The 19,621-nt window shown below is 41.6% G+C and overlaps 1 protein-coding gene across 1 annotated transcript in view; it reads right to left on the reverse strand.

Annotated features, from left to right (window-relative positions):
• Positions 1 to 3,931: 3,931 nt before the first annotated feature.
• Positions 3,932 to 19,621, reverse strand: part of LOC138854317 (uncharacterized) — a 458,800-nt gene continuing 443,110 nt past the window's right edge. Inside the window, exons 15-18 of the mRNA XM_070096752.1 lie at positions 13,188 to 13,197; positions 8,795 to 8,973; positions 6,817 to 6,957; positions 3,932 to 5,468 (exon numbers count right to left, since the gene is read on the reverse strand). Of these exons, the coding sequence (XP_069952853.1) occupies positions 4,800 to 5,468; positions 6,817 to 6,957; positions 8,795 to 8,973; positions 13,188 to 13,197 (999 nt within the window). The 3' untranslated portion in view covers positions 3,932 to 4,799. The remainder of the gene's footprint in view (positions 5,469 to 6,816; positions 6,958 to 8,794; positions 8,974 to 13,187; positions 13,198 to 19,621) is intronic.

A 19,621-nucleotide genomic window follows, 5' to 3' on the forward strand; every position in this document is an offset into this window, starting at 1 on the left:
AGTTTTTTAGGAGGTGTGTTTCAGGGTGTAGTGTTTCAGGAGGTGTGTTCAGTGGTAAGTGTTACAGGAGTTGGGGTTACAGGTGTGGTTCAGGAGGGGTGTTATTGGGGGGTGGGGTTACAGTGGTTGGGGGTTATAGGGGATGTGTGTTAAAATGGGTTTTGGGGAAGTGGTTGGGGTTCAGTGGTGAGTGTTTTAAAGGGGGGTGTTACGGAGTGTTTTACTGGTTAGTGTTCAAGGGGGGGTTTAAGTGATGATTTCAGGTGTGTTTTAATGTATTTACAGGGTGTGAGTGTTAAGGTGATTTCGGAGTGATTTAAAGTGTGTTTACATGAGGTTTGGGTGTTCAGGGTTGTGTTAAAGTGGTTAGTGTTACATAGTTGGTGTTACAGTGGTTAGTGTTTACAGTGGTGTAGTGTTAAATTACAGGGTGTGTCATACAAGGTGTGTCATACAATGAGTGTCATACAAGGTGTGTCATACAAGGTGTGTCATACACGGTGTGTCATACAAGGTGTGTCATACAAGGTGCGTCATACAAGGTGTGTCATACAAGGTGGGTCATACAAGGTGGGTCATACAAGGTGTGTCATAAAACACATGTGTCTCATGGTGTCATGCTGCTGCTCCCACAACACACATGTGTCTCCTGGTGTCATGTTGCTCCTCCCACAACACACATGTGTCTCCTGGTGTCATGTTACTACTCCCACAACACACATGTGTCTCCTGGTGTCATGTTGCTGCTTCCACAACACACATGTGTCTCCTGGTGTCATGTTGCTGCTCCCACAACACACATGTGCCTCCTGGTGTCATGTTACTACTCCCACAACACACATGTGTCTCCTGGTGTCATGTTGCTGTCCCACAACACACATGTGTCTCCTGGTGTCATGTTGCTGCCCCACAACACACACATGTGGGCTGGGCTACTGTCATGTTGCTGCCCCACAACACACACATGTGGGCTGGGCTACTGTCATGTTGCTGTCCCACAACACACATGTGTCTCCTGGTGTCATGTTGCTGCCCCACAACACACACATGTGGGCTGGGCTACTGCCATGTTGCTGCCCCACAACACACACATGTAGGCTGGGCTACTGTCATGTTGCTGCCCCACAACACACACATGTGGGCTGGGCTACTGTCATGTTGCTGCTCCACAACACACACATGTAGGCTGGGCTACTGTCATGTTGTGCCCCACAACACACACATGTGGGCTGGGCTACTGCCATGTTGCTGCCCCACAACACACACATGTGGGCTGGGCTACTGTCATGTTGCTGCCCCACAACACACACATGTGGGCTGGGCTACTGTCATGTTGCTGCGCCACAACACACACATGTGGGCTGGGCTACTGTCATGTTGCTGCCCCACAACACACACATGTGGGCTGGGCTACTGTCATGTTGCTGCCCCACAACACACACATGTAGGCTGGGCTACTGTCTCCTCTGTAAACATCTCACTCATACTATCATGCTTCTGGAACATCAATTCACACTGTTGATGTCACACTGACGACCCAACCTTCCACACTGTTCATCCACATTCATCCTGTTAACAGCACAACAGCCGTACCGTTGTCCCTCCTCGTCTCTTCCCTCCCTGACAGGTGACCTTGTTCCGTGCATTAACTAGGCGTCCCTGGCCTAATAACCTCTTCATAGGTCATTAACTAAGGTGTTCCTGGCCTAATAACCTCTTCATAGGTCATTAACTAAGGTGTTCCTGGCCTAATAACCTCTTCATAGGTCATTAACTAAGGTGTTCCTGGCCTAATGACCTCTTCATAGATCACTAACTAGGGTGTTCCTAGGGAGTTCATAGGTCATTAACATAGGTCATTAACTAGGGAGTTCCTGGCCTAATGACCTCTTCATAGGTCGATGGTGTTAAGTGGAAGAAGGAAGATTGTCTGGGGGTCAACTGTGCTTCACTACGACGTGTATTGATCACGTTACAGTCACTTATTACTCAACACTCTAAAGTCACTGCTATCAAGGAAATCAAGTTAAGCTCAGGTTAATATCTCCTTAAGAAAAATCTATATATATATATATATATATATATATATATATATATATATATATATATATATATATATATATATATATATATATATATATATATATATATATATTTACGCCCGGGTTTGGAGCGTCAGTCGTAGAAAACTTAACTTATTGTTCATATAAATCTTTTTTATAAACATCGTCTTTATTTACACTTCCTCTAGATGCTATATTATAAATGTTGGTGAGGGATACGTTGATTATGCAACGTTCATACACACACACACACACACACACACACACACACACACACACACACACACACACACACACACACACACACACACACACACACACACACACACACAAAACCATTAAAGAACTGAAGCTGAACAAATTACAGTATCAGTTACTGAACACATCTGAACACACATCATCAGTTACTGAACACATCTGAACACACATCATCAGTTACCGAACACATCTGAACACACATCATCAGTTACTGAACACATCTGAACACACATCATCAGTTACTGAACACATCTGAACACACATCATCAGTTACTGAACACATCTGAACACACATCATCAGTTACTGAACACATCTGAACACACATCATGTTACTGAACACATCTGAACACACATCATGTTACTGAACACATCTGAACACACATCATGTTACTGAACACATCTGAACACACATCATCAGTTACTGAACACATCTGAACACACATCATCAGTTACTGAACACATCTGAACACACATCATCAGTTACTGAACACATCTGAACACACATCATCAGTTACTGAACACATCTGAACACACATCATCAGTTACCGAACACATCTGAACACACATCATCAGTTACTGAACACATCTGAACACACATAATCAGTTACTGAACATATCTGAACACACATCATCAGTTACCGAACACATCTGAACACACATCATCAGTTACTGAACACATCTGAACACACATCATCAGTTACCGAACACATCTGAACACACATCATCAGTTACCGAACATATCTGAACACACATCATCAGTTACTGAACACATCTGAACACACATCATCAGTTACTGAACACATCTGAACACACATCATCAGTTACTGAACACATCTGAACACACATCATCAGTTACTGAACACATCTGAACACACATCATCAGTTACTGAACACATCTGAACACACATCATCAGTTACTGAACACATCTGAACACACATCATCAGTTACTGAACACATCTGAACACACATCATCAGTTACCGAACACATCTGAACACACATCATGTTACTGAACACATATGAACACACATCATCAGTTACTGAACACATCTGAACACACATCATCAGTTACTGAACACATCTGAACACACATCATCAGTTACTGAACACATCTGAACACACATCATCAGTTACCGAACACATCTGAACACACATCATGTTACTGAACACATCTGAACACACATCATCAGTTACTGAACACATCTGAACACACATCATCAGTTACTGAACACATCTGAACACACATCATCAGTTACTGAACACATCTGAACACACATCATCAGTTACTGAACACATCTGAACACACATCATCAGTTACTGAACACTTGTCAACATCTAAACAACAATAATCTTCAGTATTTACAAACTCATATAAGACATTTAGTATTAATTTCACAGATCATCTGGAATTATAAATATATTCAAACTTTACATATAATTTACTAATATATATATATATATATATATATATATATATATATATATATATATATATATATATATATATATATATATATATATATATATATATATATATATATTACTATCTGTTTTGATTTTTAGTATTGACAATAAATGTTCAGTTTCAACACTTTTTTGTGTTGGTCACTTACTGTGGTGGTCACCTATTGTGGTGGTCACTTACTGTGGTGGTCACCTATTGTGGTGGTCACTTACTGTGGTGGTCACCTATTGTGGTGGTCACTTACTGTGGTGGTCACCTATTGTGGTGGTCACTTACTGTGGTGGTCACCTATTGTGGTGGTCACTTACTGTGGTGGTCACCTATTGTGGTGGTCACTTACTGTGGTGGTCACCTATTGTGGTGGTCACTTACTGTGGTGGTCACCTATTGTGGTGGTCACTTACTGTGGTGGTCACCTATTGTGGTGGTCACTTACTGTGGTGGTCACCTATTGTGGTGGTCACTTACTGTGGTGGTCACCTATTGTGGTGGTCACTTACTGTGGTGGTCACCTATTGTGGTGGTCACTTACTGTGGTGGTCACCTATTGTGGTGGTCACTTACTGTAGTGGTCACCTATTATGGCGATCACTTACTGTGGTGATCACTTACTTTGGTGGTCACTTACTGTGGTGGTCACTTACTGTGGTGGTCACCTATTGTGGTGGTCACTTACTGTGGCGGTCACCTATTGTGGCCACTTTCTGTGGTGGTCACTTATTGTGGTGGTCACTTACTGTGGTGGCCACCTGTTGTGGTGGTCGCTTACTGTGGTGGTCACTTTCTGTGGTGGTCACTTACTGTGGTAGTCACTTACTGTGATGGTCACCTACTGTAGTGGTCGCCTCCTGCGGTAGTCACTTACTGTGGTAGTCATTTACTGTGGTGGTCACCTGCTGTGGTAGTCACCTACTGTGGTAGTCACTGTGGTAGTCACTTACAGTGGTAGTCACTTACAGTGGTTGTCATCTTCTGTGGTAGTCATTTACTGTGGTGGTCACCTATGGAGGTGGTTACACAGCACTTTCTCTCTTAGCCTTGCGGGTGGTGTTGGGCGTGGGTGCCTCACTGTGATCCACGCCCTCACGCGGCTCCCTCCGCCTCTCCCTCTTGAGAGTGGCTTCCCCCCTACTTGTCTCTGGCACTAGGGGGGTTTTAGGGGGGTGGTGCACTTCACAGTGGTGGTGAGGGTGTGTAGCAGGGCTCAAAGAGCCCTTAAGGGCTCCCTTCTTGGAGCCCCGTCTGAGGGTTCCTTGCAGGCTGGGCGTCGGAGAGCCCACTACCGGGTGCGCTCCCTGGCTGAGGTTTCCTTGGTACTGGGCTAAATTGTACTGGGAGCCGTGGGGAGTGTGGGAGAAAGACCCACCGGGGGTCTGGTAGAGGTGTGGGAATGGGTTGTGGAGAGATGGGTCGTTGGAGTCGTTCTGCTGGTAGTCGTCATTGTGCGTGTAGCCCCTGTGGCTACCTGCCTGCTGTGGGTAGTCCTCGGTGTGGGTGTAGCCCCTGTGGCTGCCTGCTTGCTGTGGGTAGTCCTCGGTGTGTGTGTAGGCCCTGTTGGCTCCTGTGCTGCGATTTTTACGGTCCAGCGCAGAGTAGCACCCACTGCTAGACCCACCTTGGTAGTCACCCTCAGGAAAGGTGTCCTTGAAGTAGACTACAGGAGCCACGCCCACCTCCACCACCTGCAAGGGGAAGGTAGTTCATCACTCAACACCTCTGTGTGAATTTATGGAGCTCCCAAAATCCCCTCCGACGGCTTGTATATATTAGTGTTTAGAGTTCCACGTTGCATGCCTGGGACCGTACAGTGCCCCTAACTTTCAGGGAACCCCACTGGACACACTTATCTGGGTTATCTTGGTGGGTAATTTACACATGAATGATAATTGTGCTTATGTATACCTGTGTCTAAATAAACTTACTAATTTAAAGAAACCCTCGAGTAGGACCTTAACAATACCTTAAATTCAACGTAGTATTTTGAGGTACTTAGGTCTTAGGAATAATTTAGGGAGACTTAAATCATTATTAAATAATTCTAGGATTATCAGGAAATGAGATTAAAAGTAATAGAGAAGCTGAGAAATGAGTGGAGTTCTGAGAGAGGAGGAGCTGTACTCTTCTAGTTTTAGTGGGCTTAGAGCAGGAAGCAGCTCTGGCGGGAACAGCGTCTGGATATCTTCCTCAGCATTACATAATACTCGTCTGGCAGCCAGAACAACAGTAGAGGCAGTCCACAACTACAGACGATCATTTTTCTCTATGCCAGATCCCTTTGTGAGTTCATTCCAGTATTGACCTGGTAACCTAGGTGGTCACTGAGCACTAGTGTGGGTGAATGTCGGAATAGGGAACTTTGCGGGTATTTACGGGGCTATGCCCAGCCCTAGGGTAGAAAACACTAGAGAATGCTCAGTGAATTATGCCCTGTGCCTTGAAACATACTGATACTAGTTATGACACGCTCAACAATCTAGGGTAGCCTAGGACATATTTATTAGCAAACGTTTCGGTCCTGGAACCTTGATCACTTCTAACATACAGTGGTTAAAGAGACGGTATATACTATGTATGTTAGACGCGATCAAGGTCCCAGGACCGAAACGTTTCCTAACAAATATGTCCTAGTGTTTGCTCATGTATCTTTCTAAACCAATTTGTTGGTATCAATTACCAAGGTTTATATCATGGTCTGAAACAATATTGTTCCAGACCATGGAGTTGAACTCTTCTCCAGGCTGAGGGACTGACCACCTCAATACTACTGTTTCCTACTGTACTGTACTGAAGAAGTCTACTGTGTAGGCGAAACCTTTCACCAATAAAGAAACCCAACTGTTGCACATGTGTCTTAATCTTCAAGATTCTGACTAAAGGCAAATTCTTAAAGACTAAATAACTTCAGACTTGCTGGAAAAAACTCCAAGAAGGGGAAAAAATAGTTTCTGGAGACCATCGGAATTTTCCTGCTTGTAAAAGTCTTGAAGAATCTCGAAGAAGAATTGTGTAAGACTAAAAAAAACATCTTACCTGTTTCTGCTCTGGGTCGAGAAAGTAAGGCACATGAGACGCAGCAGCAGCGGGCGTGTGGGCGTGGGCATGACTGGAGGTGTGGGCGTGACTGTGGACTGTCTCAGGGCACACTAACTGTGTGTAGTCTCCTCCTCCGACCTGCCCAGAGGTGAAAACTGTTAGCTCAAACTGTCAGGTGATGGTATCTACTGCTCTCTAGTGACTGGTTGAAGTTCACTGCTGTCTAGTGACTGGTTGAAGTTCACTGCTGTCTAGTGACTGGTTGAACTTCACGGCTGTCTAGTAACTGGTTGAAGCTCTGTGCTGTTAAATGACTCGTTGAAGCTTTGGGCTGTCGAGTGACTGGTTGAAGCTTTGTGCTGCCAATTGACTGGTTGAAGCTCTGTGCTCTCTAGTGACTGGTTGAAGCTCTGTGCTCTCTAGTGACTGGTTGAGGCTCTGTGCTGTCAAGTGACTTGTTTAAACAGTTAGTCAGTATTTACCAGTTCTAATAAGGTTAACCCAAACTGGTCAGTGTGGTGGACGTGTACTAACCTAATTGTGGTTGCAGGGGTCGAGTCACAGCTTCTGGCCCTGTGTGTACTGGGGTGGAGGTGTGGTGGTAGTAGTGCAGTGTTGGTGGCAGTGTAATGGTGGTGGTAGTGTAATGGTTGTGGCACTGGTATGGTGGTGGCAGTGTAATGGTGGTGGCAGTGTAATGGTGGTGGTAGTGTAATGGTTGTGGCACTGGTATGGTGGTGGCAGTGTAATGGTGGTGGCAGTGTAATGGTGGTGGTAGTGTAATGGGTGTGGCACTGGTATGGTGGTGGCAGTGTAATGGTGGTGGCAGTGTAATGGTTGTAGCAGTATAATGATGGTGGAAGCGTAATGGTGGCGGTGTAACGGTTGTGGCAGTGTAATGGTGGTGGCAGTGTAATGGTTGTGGCAGTGTAATGGTGGTGGCAGTGTAATGGTTGTGGCAGTGCAACGGTGGTGGCAATGTAATGGTGATGGCAGTGTAATGGTGGTGGCAGTGTAATGGTGGTGGCAATGTAATGGTGGTGGCAGTGTAATGGTGGTGGCAGTGTAATGGTGGTGGCAGTGTAATGGTGGTGGCAGTGTAACGGCAATGTAATGGTGGTGGCAGTGTAATGGTTGTGGCACTGGTATGGTGGTGGCAGTGTAATGGTGGTGGCAGTGTAATGGTGATGGCAGTGTAATGGTGGTGGCAGTGTAATGGTGGTGGCAATGTAATGGTGGTGGCAGTGTAATGGCAATGTAATGGTGGTGGCAGTGTAATGGTGTGGTAGTGTAATGGTGGTGGCAGTGTAATGGTGGTGGCAATGTAATGGTGGTGGCAGTGTAATGGTGTGGTAGTGTAATGGTGGTGGCGGTGTAATGGTGGTGGCAGTGTAATGGTGGTGGCAGTGTAACGGTAATGTAATGGTGGTGGCAGTGTAATGGTGTGGTAGTGTAATGGTGGTGGCAGTGTAATGGTGGTGGCAGTGTAATGGTGGTGGCAGTGTAATATTGGTGGCGGTGTAAAGGTGGTGGCAGTGTAATGGCAATGTAATGGTGGTGGCAGTGTAATGGCAATGCAATGGTGGTGGCAGTGTAATGGTGTGGCAGTGTAATGGTGGTGGCAGTGTAATATTGGTGGCAGTGTAATGGTGGTGGCAGTGTAATGGTGGTGGCAGTGTAATGGTGGTGGCAGTGTAATGGTGGTGGCAGTGTAATGGTGGTGGCAGTGTAATGGTGGTGGCAGTGTAATGGTGGTGGCAGTGTAATGGTGGTGGCAGTGTAATGGTGGTGGCAGTGTAATGGTGGTGGCAGTGTAATGGTGGTGGCAGTGTAATGGTGGTGGCAGTGTAATGGTGGTGGCAGTGTAATGGTGGTGGCAGTGTAATGGTGGTGGCAGTGTAATGGTGGTGGCAGTGTAATGATGGTGGCAGTGTAATGGTGGTGGCAGGCACTAGGATAACAAGAGAAGACTCACAACTATAGTGGTGGTGGCGGCAGCGGTGGCAGGCGCAGCAGAGATGGCAGCAGCAGCAGGGGTGGCAGCAGCAGCAGCAGCGGTGGCAGCCACGGAGAAGCTGGGACCACCATTGTGTAGGAAGTAGGTGGCAGTGGTGGCAATGGTGGCGATCTCTGAACACCTGTCCAGGCGTTCACCTGCCTCACCTAGGACCAGGTGTACCGTAGTTAGTGACCACATTAGGTGATTACCTAGGATGACATTACGATAGCTCTGCATGATGACAGGCTTGTAGGATGATAGGCCTGTAGGGTGGCAGGATGAAAGGCTTGTAGGATGGCAGGATGGCAGGCTTGTAGGATGGCAGGATGATAGGCGTGTAGGTCGACAGGCTTGTAGGATGACAGGCTTGTAGGATGACAGGCTTGTAGAATGACAGGCTTGTAGGATGACAGGCTTGTAGGATGACAGGCCTGTAGGATGGCAGGATGAAAGGCTTGTAGGATGGCAGGATGATAGGCGTGCAGGTCGACAGGCTTGTAGGATGACAGGCTTGTAGGATGACAGGCTTGTAGTATGGCAGAAAGGACAAACTAGTAGGATGGCAGAATGACAGGATGACAGGCTTGTAGTATGGCAGGAAGACAGGCTTATAGCATGGCAGGCTTGTAGGATGGCAGGATGACAGGCTTGTAGTATGGCAGGATGACAGGCTTGTAGTATGGCAGGATGACAGGCTTGTAGTATGGCAGGAAGACAGGCTTATAGCATGGCAGGCTTGTAGGATGGCAGGATGACAGGCTTGTAGTATGGCAGGATGACAGGCTTGTAGTATGGCAGGAAGACAGGCTTATAGCATGGCAGGCTTGTAGTATGGCAGGATGACAGGCTTGTAGTATGGCAGGAAGACAGGCTTAGAGTATGGCAGGACAACAATATCAGTACAAAATTTCCACCATACACAAACTCTCAAGTCATAACAAAAACAAATTAATTTTATGCCTGGTTAGGTTGTTAAGGGCGACTAAAACTCTACTGTAAGGGAGACTAAAACTCTACTGTAAGGGAGACTAAAACTCTACTGTGAGGGAGACTAAAACTCTACTGTAAGGGAGACTAAAACTCTACTGTGAGGGAGACTAAAACTCTACTGTGAGGGAGACTAAAACTCTACTGTAAGGGAGACTAAAACTCTACTGTAAGGGAGACTAAAACTCTACTGTAAGGGAGACTAAAACTCTACTGTGAGGGAGACTAGAACTCTACTGTGAGGGAGACTAAAACTCACTTGTTTACGACTCATTAATAATCAATTAACATAACAATAAGTCAGCAGGAAAACTATCAACTAATTCTATTAACGACTATTTTAATTAATATAAATAATGACTGTAGTTGCTAATTATCAACTAGAGTGAACTCTCGAATAAGTGAAAGTACTGTCCTCCTTTTGTCAAGTGTGCTCGCTTATATGTGGTTGCAAGGGTCGAGTCACCGTAGTAACTCAGAGGGTTGGTAAGTTTACTCAGGTACAGGTACAGGTACACATAAATGCAGTTACACAAGTTTTCATCCATAGCAGCATGTGTAAACTACCCACCAGGATGACCCAAGAAAGTCAGACAAAGTGACTTATTTCCATTGGTAATGCAGGGTCATAGTAACACTGTAACTGCCCATCATTCCTCTGCCTTGAACAGTCATGTACTTAATTTGGCAAGTACAGTGCTCCCTTGAGTTGCAATGGGCTGGAGTTACGATAGTTTGGAGGTACGATACCAGGTCACGATGGCCTGTGGTCTGGTAGGCAACACTCTTTCCCCACACAGAGTATCTGTTGTTCGATCCCCGGCATGTGTGGAAACATTGTGCATGTTTCCTTACACCTACTGTTCCTGTTCACCTAGCAAATAAGTAGGTACCTGGGTGTTAGTCAACTGGTGTGAGTTGCATCCTGGGGGACAAGATTGAGGACCACAATGGAAATAAGACAGACAGTCCTCGATGATGCACTGACTTTCTTGGGTTTTCCTGGGTGGCTAACCCTCCGGGGTTAAAAATCCGAACAAAATCTTATCTAACTCAAGGGACTTCTGTACATGCAGCATGGGCTAGGAAGCCTCCTGTGATAAGAACACAAGAACATAGGAAAGAAGGAACACTGCAACATGCCTATTGACCCATGCGGAGCAGGTCCATGTTTCCCCCTGGATTAGTCCAATGACCCCCCCCCCCCCAGATTAGCCCAATGACCCAACCTCCCCGGATTAGCCCAATGACCCACCCCCCTGGATTCAGATTCAAATTCAAATTCAAAGTTTATTCTCTATAAGGATTACAATGCTGAGTTTACAGAAATTTGGTTATTGTTTGGTTTACATGTAGTAAAATTGTGATTACAGAGTGTACCACTAGAACGCTTAGCATGGCTAGGCATTTCGGGCATACTTAGTTTTATTCTTAATTGTAAAATATTACAAATTATGAGGAAAGTTGGTATTATGGCTAAGTGACTAAATACTAGTTTGTGAGTTTAGCAATGTGAATGCTTTTGTTTTGGCACAGTATATAGTTTCAGTATTGGAGTATCACAGGATTCATTATTTTAAGACTGAGATTAATATTTCTGTTTATGGTCAAATGAGTGAGCGAGTATAAGTGTGAACCACCAGGTGGTATTCGTGTAGTTAGTTGACGGGGTGTATCAGGGAGATAAGATGTTTTCTAATGGTAGTTTTGAAGGTGATGAATGTGTCTGCAGTTCTAGAGTTCTCAGGTAGGGTATTCCAGATTTTAGGGCCTTTGACATACATTGAATTTTTGTAAAGGTTTAGTCGGACACGGGGAATGTCGTAGAGATGTTTGTTTCTGGTGTTATGCCTGTGGGTTCTGTCACAACTATCAAGAAAGCGTTTTAGGTCAAGGTTGATATTAGAGTTTAAGGCCCTGTAGATATAGATTGCACAGTAGTAAGTGTGGATGTACTGAACTGGGAGTAAGTTTAGATCTTTGAAGAGTGGGGGGGTGTGCTGCCAGGGATGGGATTTAGTGATTATTCTTACTGCAGCTTTTTGTTGGGTTATTATTGGCTTTAGGTGTGTTGCTGCAGTTGATCCCCAAGCACAAATAGCATAGGTGAGGTATGGATAAATAAGTGAGTGGTATAGTGTGAGAAGGGCATTAGCCCAATGACCCACCCAGTCTGGTCACCTCCACTCAAGGAAGGAGCATGGCACCAGACCCAGCAGCACAAGCTAGTCAGATCCAACTAACACCCACCCACACCCACTCATATATTTATCTAACTTATTTTTAAAACTACACAACGTTTTAGCCTGAATAACTGTACTTGGGTGCTTGTTCCACTCATCCACGACTCTATTACCAAACCAGTGCTTTCCTATATCCTTCCTGAATCTGAATTTTTCCAACTTGAAACCATTGCTGTGAGTCCTGTCTTGGCTGGAAATTTTCAGCATGCTATTTACATCCCCTTTATTTATTCCTGTTTTCCATTTATACACCTCGATCATATCCCCCCATTGTGGAAAATGCTGTATGTATTTTCCAGAAATTCAGTATTTATATGTATATAGATGGCCATACTGTATTTAATAATATTTATGTCATGGAAAACGGAGAGTCTGCGTCTGTGCAGAAGGGGACTCGCCATCTTGGTTTTGAATTGAACAGAACGTTAGAGTGAATGGGAAGAATTTTTCGTGCTCTAGAGGTTAAAATTGGGCTGACACCTCTCAAATAGGAGTCAAAATTGTTGGATGTGCATTCCTGCATAATATGAGTATCAGGCGACTGGACAACACAGCTCCAGGAACCTCAGATAAGTCTGTTTATGTTTAATTCTGGCCAGTAATTTCATAAATTTAGACAATGAGGTTTTCTGGGTATAATACACATTAATCTCCAGTCAAATTGGTGAGTGATATTAAGATATATTTTCCTTCTGTTATGTAATTGTGTATATATATAACCATTTATTATTTTTAATATACAGTCCACAAATTTATATATTTACCAGTATTCCTGGTGTATGTATATTTCATTTAATTAATAGGTCCAGAGCAACTTGTGGTTATGACAGTGGTAGGTATCGAAGGGGGACATTTTTTGCGACCTAGGTGTCCCAAATTCCTACTTGTCTAACTGATAAATAATAATTATCTGTTCATTTACTGTTATGCACATAATGATACATTGAGCTAAATGCAATTTTCCACATTTAATTTGCCCGTTGGTCCTTCGAACTGGATGTAATTAGTGAAATCATTAATTAGTTAATTACTTAATAATTATATGTGAAATGACAGAAGGAGATGGATGTTAAGTTCACAGATTTACTTAATGTGTAGTGGATTATAATAATTACAATATTAATTTTGATAAGCTAAACTCAAGTCTGGCTAAGTTTATATTATATTTGTATAATATTAATTTGATAAGCCAATTTTGGCCAAGATTTATATCAGTGTATGTGTAATTGATAAGCCAAGTGTTGCTAATTATATTAATGTGTATAATATTAATTTTACTTAATGTGTAGTGGATTATAATTATTACAATATTAATTTGATAAGACAATTCTGGCCAAGATTTATATCAATGTATGTGTAACTGATAAGGCAAGTGTTGCTAATTATATTAATGTGTATAATATTAATTTTGCTATGCCAAATTCTGGCAAGGATTTATATTAATTTGTATAATAATTTTGATAAGCCAAGGCAGGCTAAAGGTTTGTATTAATGTACATTTAAAATTTATATATAAATTTCTTACATGTGTAATTGCTAAGCTCAAGTGTAGCTAACATTATTAATGTGTATTTAAAATTTATATTACAATTTTTTACATGTAATTGCTAAGCTCAAGTAGCTAGAATTTATTTAAAGGTAAGTTGTACTATTTACCTTTATAAAGTGCATAATTTAGTACATAATCAGTGTTATTAAGTTGAATTTAATACATTGCATCATGGCTGAAAATGAGGAAATTAATGTAGAAGACAAACATATGGAATATAGAGTAAAGAAAGCATCAATACAGGCTAAGAGGAGGAAATAAGACTAGAGGAAATAAGACTAGATCTACAAGAATTAATTGTTCAGTTGCAGACCAGCCAACTAACTCATTTTAAAGATGCAACACATAATAACTGAAGTATCTGTCAAGTTTCACAAAGGGAAAAATTATCCCAATGTTAATAATCAAAATTCATTTCCTAAAAATAGTTGCATAGGTGCATATCAAGTAGCAAGAATCAGAAATAATGATTCTCCACAAGGTAAGAAGAGTAAGTACCCTCCTAAGAGTAGCCCAGTTAATAAGAAACCAGTCAGAGAAAAGAGAGATTGTCTTTTCTGCAAGGGTACTCATTTTTCTAAGAATTGCAATGCATACAATTCATGGAATGATAAAGTTAAAAGATTGGAGGAACTTGACAGAAGTATCAGGTGTTTGGGTAATCACAATGTAAAGGATTGTTATGTCAAATTAAACTTCTGCTATCAATGTCACAAAGGAAGACACCATATAGTCATGTGTAAAGGTCTATATGATAATGTTGATAATAATGATAATGTTGAAAATCCTGACACAACAGTAGCTAATGTAAAAATTGCTGCTAATGTTAATAATGATGGTTTTACTGAAGTAGCCTTACCTGTGTTACAGGTAAAAATTGATGATAAAAGGCATAAATCAAAAAATGTAAATGCATTATTCGACCAGGGATCCCAGCGTACTTTCATAAAACGTAAATGTCTTGATGGTATGAAAGTACAGATGGGAGATCCCACAACTTTAAAATTATCTGGTTTTCTCTCGGATAAAAGGTCTCAATTGTATGACACTGTTTATGTAACTGTCAGGTTGGGCAATGAGAAAAAATGTGTTAATGCATTAATTGTAGATAGACTTCCAGAGAAAATATCTACAGTAGGGCTTAGTAAAGCTACAGAAAGACTTCACATAATGTAAATTTAGCATCCTCTGATGTAAGTGATGATTCTGTAGGCCCAATAAATATTTTGATAGGTAGTGACTATTATGCCTCCTTTGTAAAGGATATGGTAAAGAAATGTGGTGTCACCCTTTTAAAGACTGCAGGAGGCCATGTAATGTATGGTAGGATTCCTCGTAATAATAATTCATGACTAGAGGAAACTACAAATACCATAACTGTGTGTCTTACTCATGAAGTCGTGCCCCAGTATAATTCTTCCATAGAGGATGGTGTTGAGCCAGTGCATAAATTGTGGGAATTAGACAGCATTGGAATAAATGTAAATGAACAAAGTCCAGATGATTCTTTTACTCAGGAGCAATACCTGAAAGATGTAAAATTTGAATCTGGACAATACTGGGTACGACTTCCGTGGAGACTGAACCATCCAGAATTGCCCACTAATTACAGGATGGCATATGGACAATTAAAGGCTCAGCTCCGTGAACTGAGTAAGACACCAGAATTGTTAACTGCCTATAATGATATAATTGCTGAACAATTAATTAATAAATTTATAGAAGAGGTACCTCCTGAGCAAGCCAAAATTTATGGTCACTATTTGCCACATCACAGAGTGAAGAAGGATTCTAAGACCACTCCTTTGAGGATTGTGTTTAATTGTAGTGCCAGGAGTAACAAAAATGTACCTAGTTTAAATGACTGTTTGATGACAGGTCCATCGTTGATGGAAAAATTAGGAGATATCTTATTAAATTTCAGGGTGAAGAATTATGCCTCTATTACCTGGAGAGAGTTTCGGGGGTCAACGCCCCCGCGGCCCGGTCCGTGACCAGGCCTCCTGGTGGATCAGCGCCTGATCAACCAGGCTGTTGCTGCTGGCTGCACGCAAACCAACGTACGAGCCACAGCCCGGCTGATCAGGAACTGACTTTAGGTGCTTGTCCAGTGCCAGCTTGAAGACTGCCAGGGGTCTGTTGGTAATCCCCCTTATGTGTGCTGGGAGGCAGTTGAACAGTCTCGGGCCCCTGACACTTATTGTATGGTCTCTTAACGTGCTAGTGACACCCCTGCTTTTCATTGGGGGGATGGTGCATCGTCTGCCAAGTCTTTTGCTTTCGTAGTGAGTGATTTTCGTGTGCAAGTTCGGTACTAGTCCCTCTAGGATTTTCCAGGTGTATATAATCATGTATCTCTCCCTCCTGTGTTCCAGGGAATACAGGTTTAGAAACCTCAAGCGCTCCCAGTAATTGAGGTGTTTTATCTCCGTTATGCGCGCCGTGAAAGTTCTCTGTACATTTTCTAGGTCGGCAATTTCACCTGCCTTGAAAGGTGCTGTTAGAGTGCAGCAATATTCCAGCCTAGATAGAACAAGTGACCTGAAGAGTGTCATCATGGGCTTGGCCTCCCTAGTTTTGAAGGTTCTCATTATCCATCCTGTCATTTTCCTAGCAGATGCGATTGATACAATGTTATGGTCCTTGAAGGTGAGATCCTCCGACATAATCACTCCCAGGTCTTTGACGTTGGTGTTTCGCTCTATTTTGTGGCCAGAATTTGTTTTGTACTCTGATGAAGATTTAATTTTCTATGGCTGACATAAGTAAAGCTTTCCTAAGAGTGGGTTTACAAGAGGCTGATCAGGATTGTACCCGCTTCTTATGGCCTGAGAATCCTATTGACCCACTTAGTCCTCTGAAAACCTTTCGCTTTAGGAGCGTATTATTTGGTGCTACATCCAGTCCGTTCCTACTTCAAGCGATGATAAATGCACACCTTAAACATATGGAATGTCCATTGAGTAAAGTAATGAGCAAACAATTTTATGTGGACAATTTCCTGGGTGTGACGTCAACTGAAGAGGAACTGTTAATGACTTATGGAGAGGCTAATAAAATAATGCAAAGTGCAAATATGCCTCTGAGAGAATGGAATAGTAATTCGTCCAAATTGAAGGACAAAATAAGTAAAGATTACCCTGGAGATGAAGTGCCAAAATGTAGTAATGTATTGGGTTTAAATTGGGATACTGAGAGAGATTTGTTAATGTTAAAACCTAATAATTACAGTATGCCCAATAAATTAACTAAGAGAGTTTTGCTTGCTGAAGTTTCCAAATGTTTTGATCCACTAGGTTTAATGTCACCCCTTACTATAAGAGGGAAAGTATTAATTCAGGAAGCATGGAAACTTAAATGTGCTTGGGATGAAATTCTACCTGAGGAATTCATTAACAGGTGGGATGAATTAATTGGTGATTATGAGAAAATTCCAATATTGGAGTTCCCACGGCAGGTGGCCAATCCAAATGGGAAAAATGTACTCCACATTTTTTTGTGATGCTTCAAAATTGGCATATGGAGCAGTTGCTTACCTTTAATGTAATAGTGTTATTTCTCTTGTTATGTCTAAGGCTAAAGTGTTTCCAATTAAATTACATACCTTGCCTCAGTTGGAATTAACAGCCATTTATGTAGGTGTCAAATTAGCTAATTATATAAGAAATAAGTTGCAGGAGGTAAATATTAGCGACACTGTAATTTGGTCTGATAATGAGGTATCCTTACAATGGATTCGTAATGGAAACAGTAAAATTGTGTACGTACAAAACAGAGTAGCTGAAATTAATCAGATGCAAGAAAAGTATAATAGTTTGGGTCAGCATATGTTAACATTTAATCATATACCTGGTGAGGAGAATCCAGCTGATTTCTTGTCTCGAGGTTTACCTTATGCAAAATTTGTTAATGCTGTATCATGGTTTAAAGGACCGAGCTGGTTGGTAAATAAAGCTAATTGACCTGTACAAAAGGCGTATATTGCTTCTGTTGAAATTACTGTGACCACCGCTCCAATAGTTTGTCCTCCCTTAGCCATTGATATAAATAGGTATTCTTCTTTACCCAAACTAATCAATGTAACTAAGTTGGTGTTTAAATTTCTAAAAAAGATGAATATTTCATTTAAGTTTTCACATCCTCTTGAATATTGGATAAAGAGGGTACAGGAGGAAATCTATGGAAATGAGATTAACTTGATGATGGAAAGAAAAATTGTGAAAGGTTCCATAATAGAGAAATTGGGGCTGTATTTAGAGAACAGTGTAATTAGGTGCAGAGGTAGGTTACAAAATGCTGAATTGGGTGATTATGCTAAACACCCTATCTTACTGCCCAAAACTCATCATCTAACAAATTTGATTGTTCTAAATGCCCATAAAAATGTAATGCATGGTGGGGTACAAGATACCTTAAATTGTATTAGGGAAACTTTCTGGACTCCAAAAGACAGCAAAGTGTAAAAAGGGTGATTAAAACTTGTGTAATATGTCGCCGTGTGGATGCCAGATCCTATATGTACCCAGGTCCTCCACCATTGTCAAATGAGCAATTTTAGTCGTTTAGCAACGAACTCCGGCCGGCCGCAGTGTGGAAAATACTGTATATATTTTCCAGAAATTCAGTATTTATATGTATATAGATGGCCATACTGTATTTAATAATATTTATGTCATAGAAAACGGAGAGTCTGCGTCTGCGCAGAAGGGGACTCGCCATCTTGGTTTTGAATTGAACAGAACGTTAGAGTGAATGGGAAGAATTTTTCGTGCTCTAGAGGTTAAAATTGGGCTGACACCTCTCAAATAGGAGGCAAAATTGTTGGATGTGCATTCCTGCATAATTTGAGTATCAGGCGACTGGACAACACAGCTCCAGGAACCTCAGATAAGTCTGTTTATGTTTAATTCTGGCCAGTAATTTCATAAATTTAGACAGTGAGGTTTTCTGGGTATAATACACATTAATCTCCAGTCAAATTGGTGAGTGATATTAAGATATATTTTCCTTCTGTTATGTAATTGTGTATATATATAACCATTTATTATTTTTAATATACAGTCCACAAATTTATATATTTACCAGTATTCCTGGTGTATGTATATTTCATTTAATTAATAGGTCCAGAGCAACTTGTGGTTACGACAGTGGTAGGTATCGAAGGGGGACATTTTTTGCGACCTAGGTGTCCCAAATTCCTACTTGTCTAACTGATAAATAATAATTATCTGTTCATTTACTGTTATGTACATAATGATACATTCAGCTAAATGCAATTTTCCACACCCCTAATTCTACGCCTTTCGAGAGAGTGCAGATTCAGGGCCCTCAGTCTATCCTCATAAGGAAGATTTCTGATACATGGGATCATCTTTGTCATCCTCCTCTGTACGTTTTCCAGAGCATTTATATCCATTCTGTAATACGGTGACCAGAACTGAGCATCATTTGTTTGAATAAAGTAAAACAATGGTTTAGCAATAGAGTTGCTTAGTTTTTCCTCATATTTTAATGCCTTAAATGCATTCATCTTTAGCATATATTTGTCTGGTACAGATCTGGAACAGTTTGTAAGTGGAAATTAGGCTTTTATATGTGGCAGGTGTCGCTACATCCACCTCCGCCAAGCACTGCCACATTAACCTGCCCAAGACACCTCCATCTCAACACACAACATCTAATATAATGTGAGATAAGATAATTAATATTATTTGTATTATTTTTGATGTATTAAGATACCTAAAAAAAAAAAAATTGGATTCTTTTAGGGGTTCAGAACGTAACTCAATTTTTCCTATTCATTTATAACTTTACATAACACAACTTGACCTAACTTCAGTGTCATGAGTTTAACATACCTAAATTATTAACCACTTAAATTATAAACCACTTAAATCATTAACCACTTAAATCATCAACCACTTAAACTATTACTTAAAATAAAAAATAAATTCTGACTGAAAAGAGACATAAAATAATAAAAAATATAGTATAGGATTTGATAAGTTGATGGGTTTGAAAGGC

The sequence above is a fragment of the Cherax quadricarinatus genome, chromosome 54 (genome assembly GCF_038502225.1).
Source record: "Cherax quadricarinatus isolate ZL_2023a chromosome 54, ASM3850222v1, whole genome shotgun sequence".
NCBI classification, from domain to species: Eukaryota; Metazoa; Arthropoda; class Malacostraca; order Decapoda; family Parastacidae; genus Cherax; species Cherax quadricarinatus.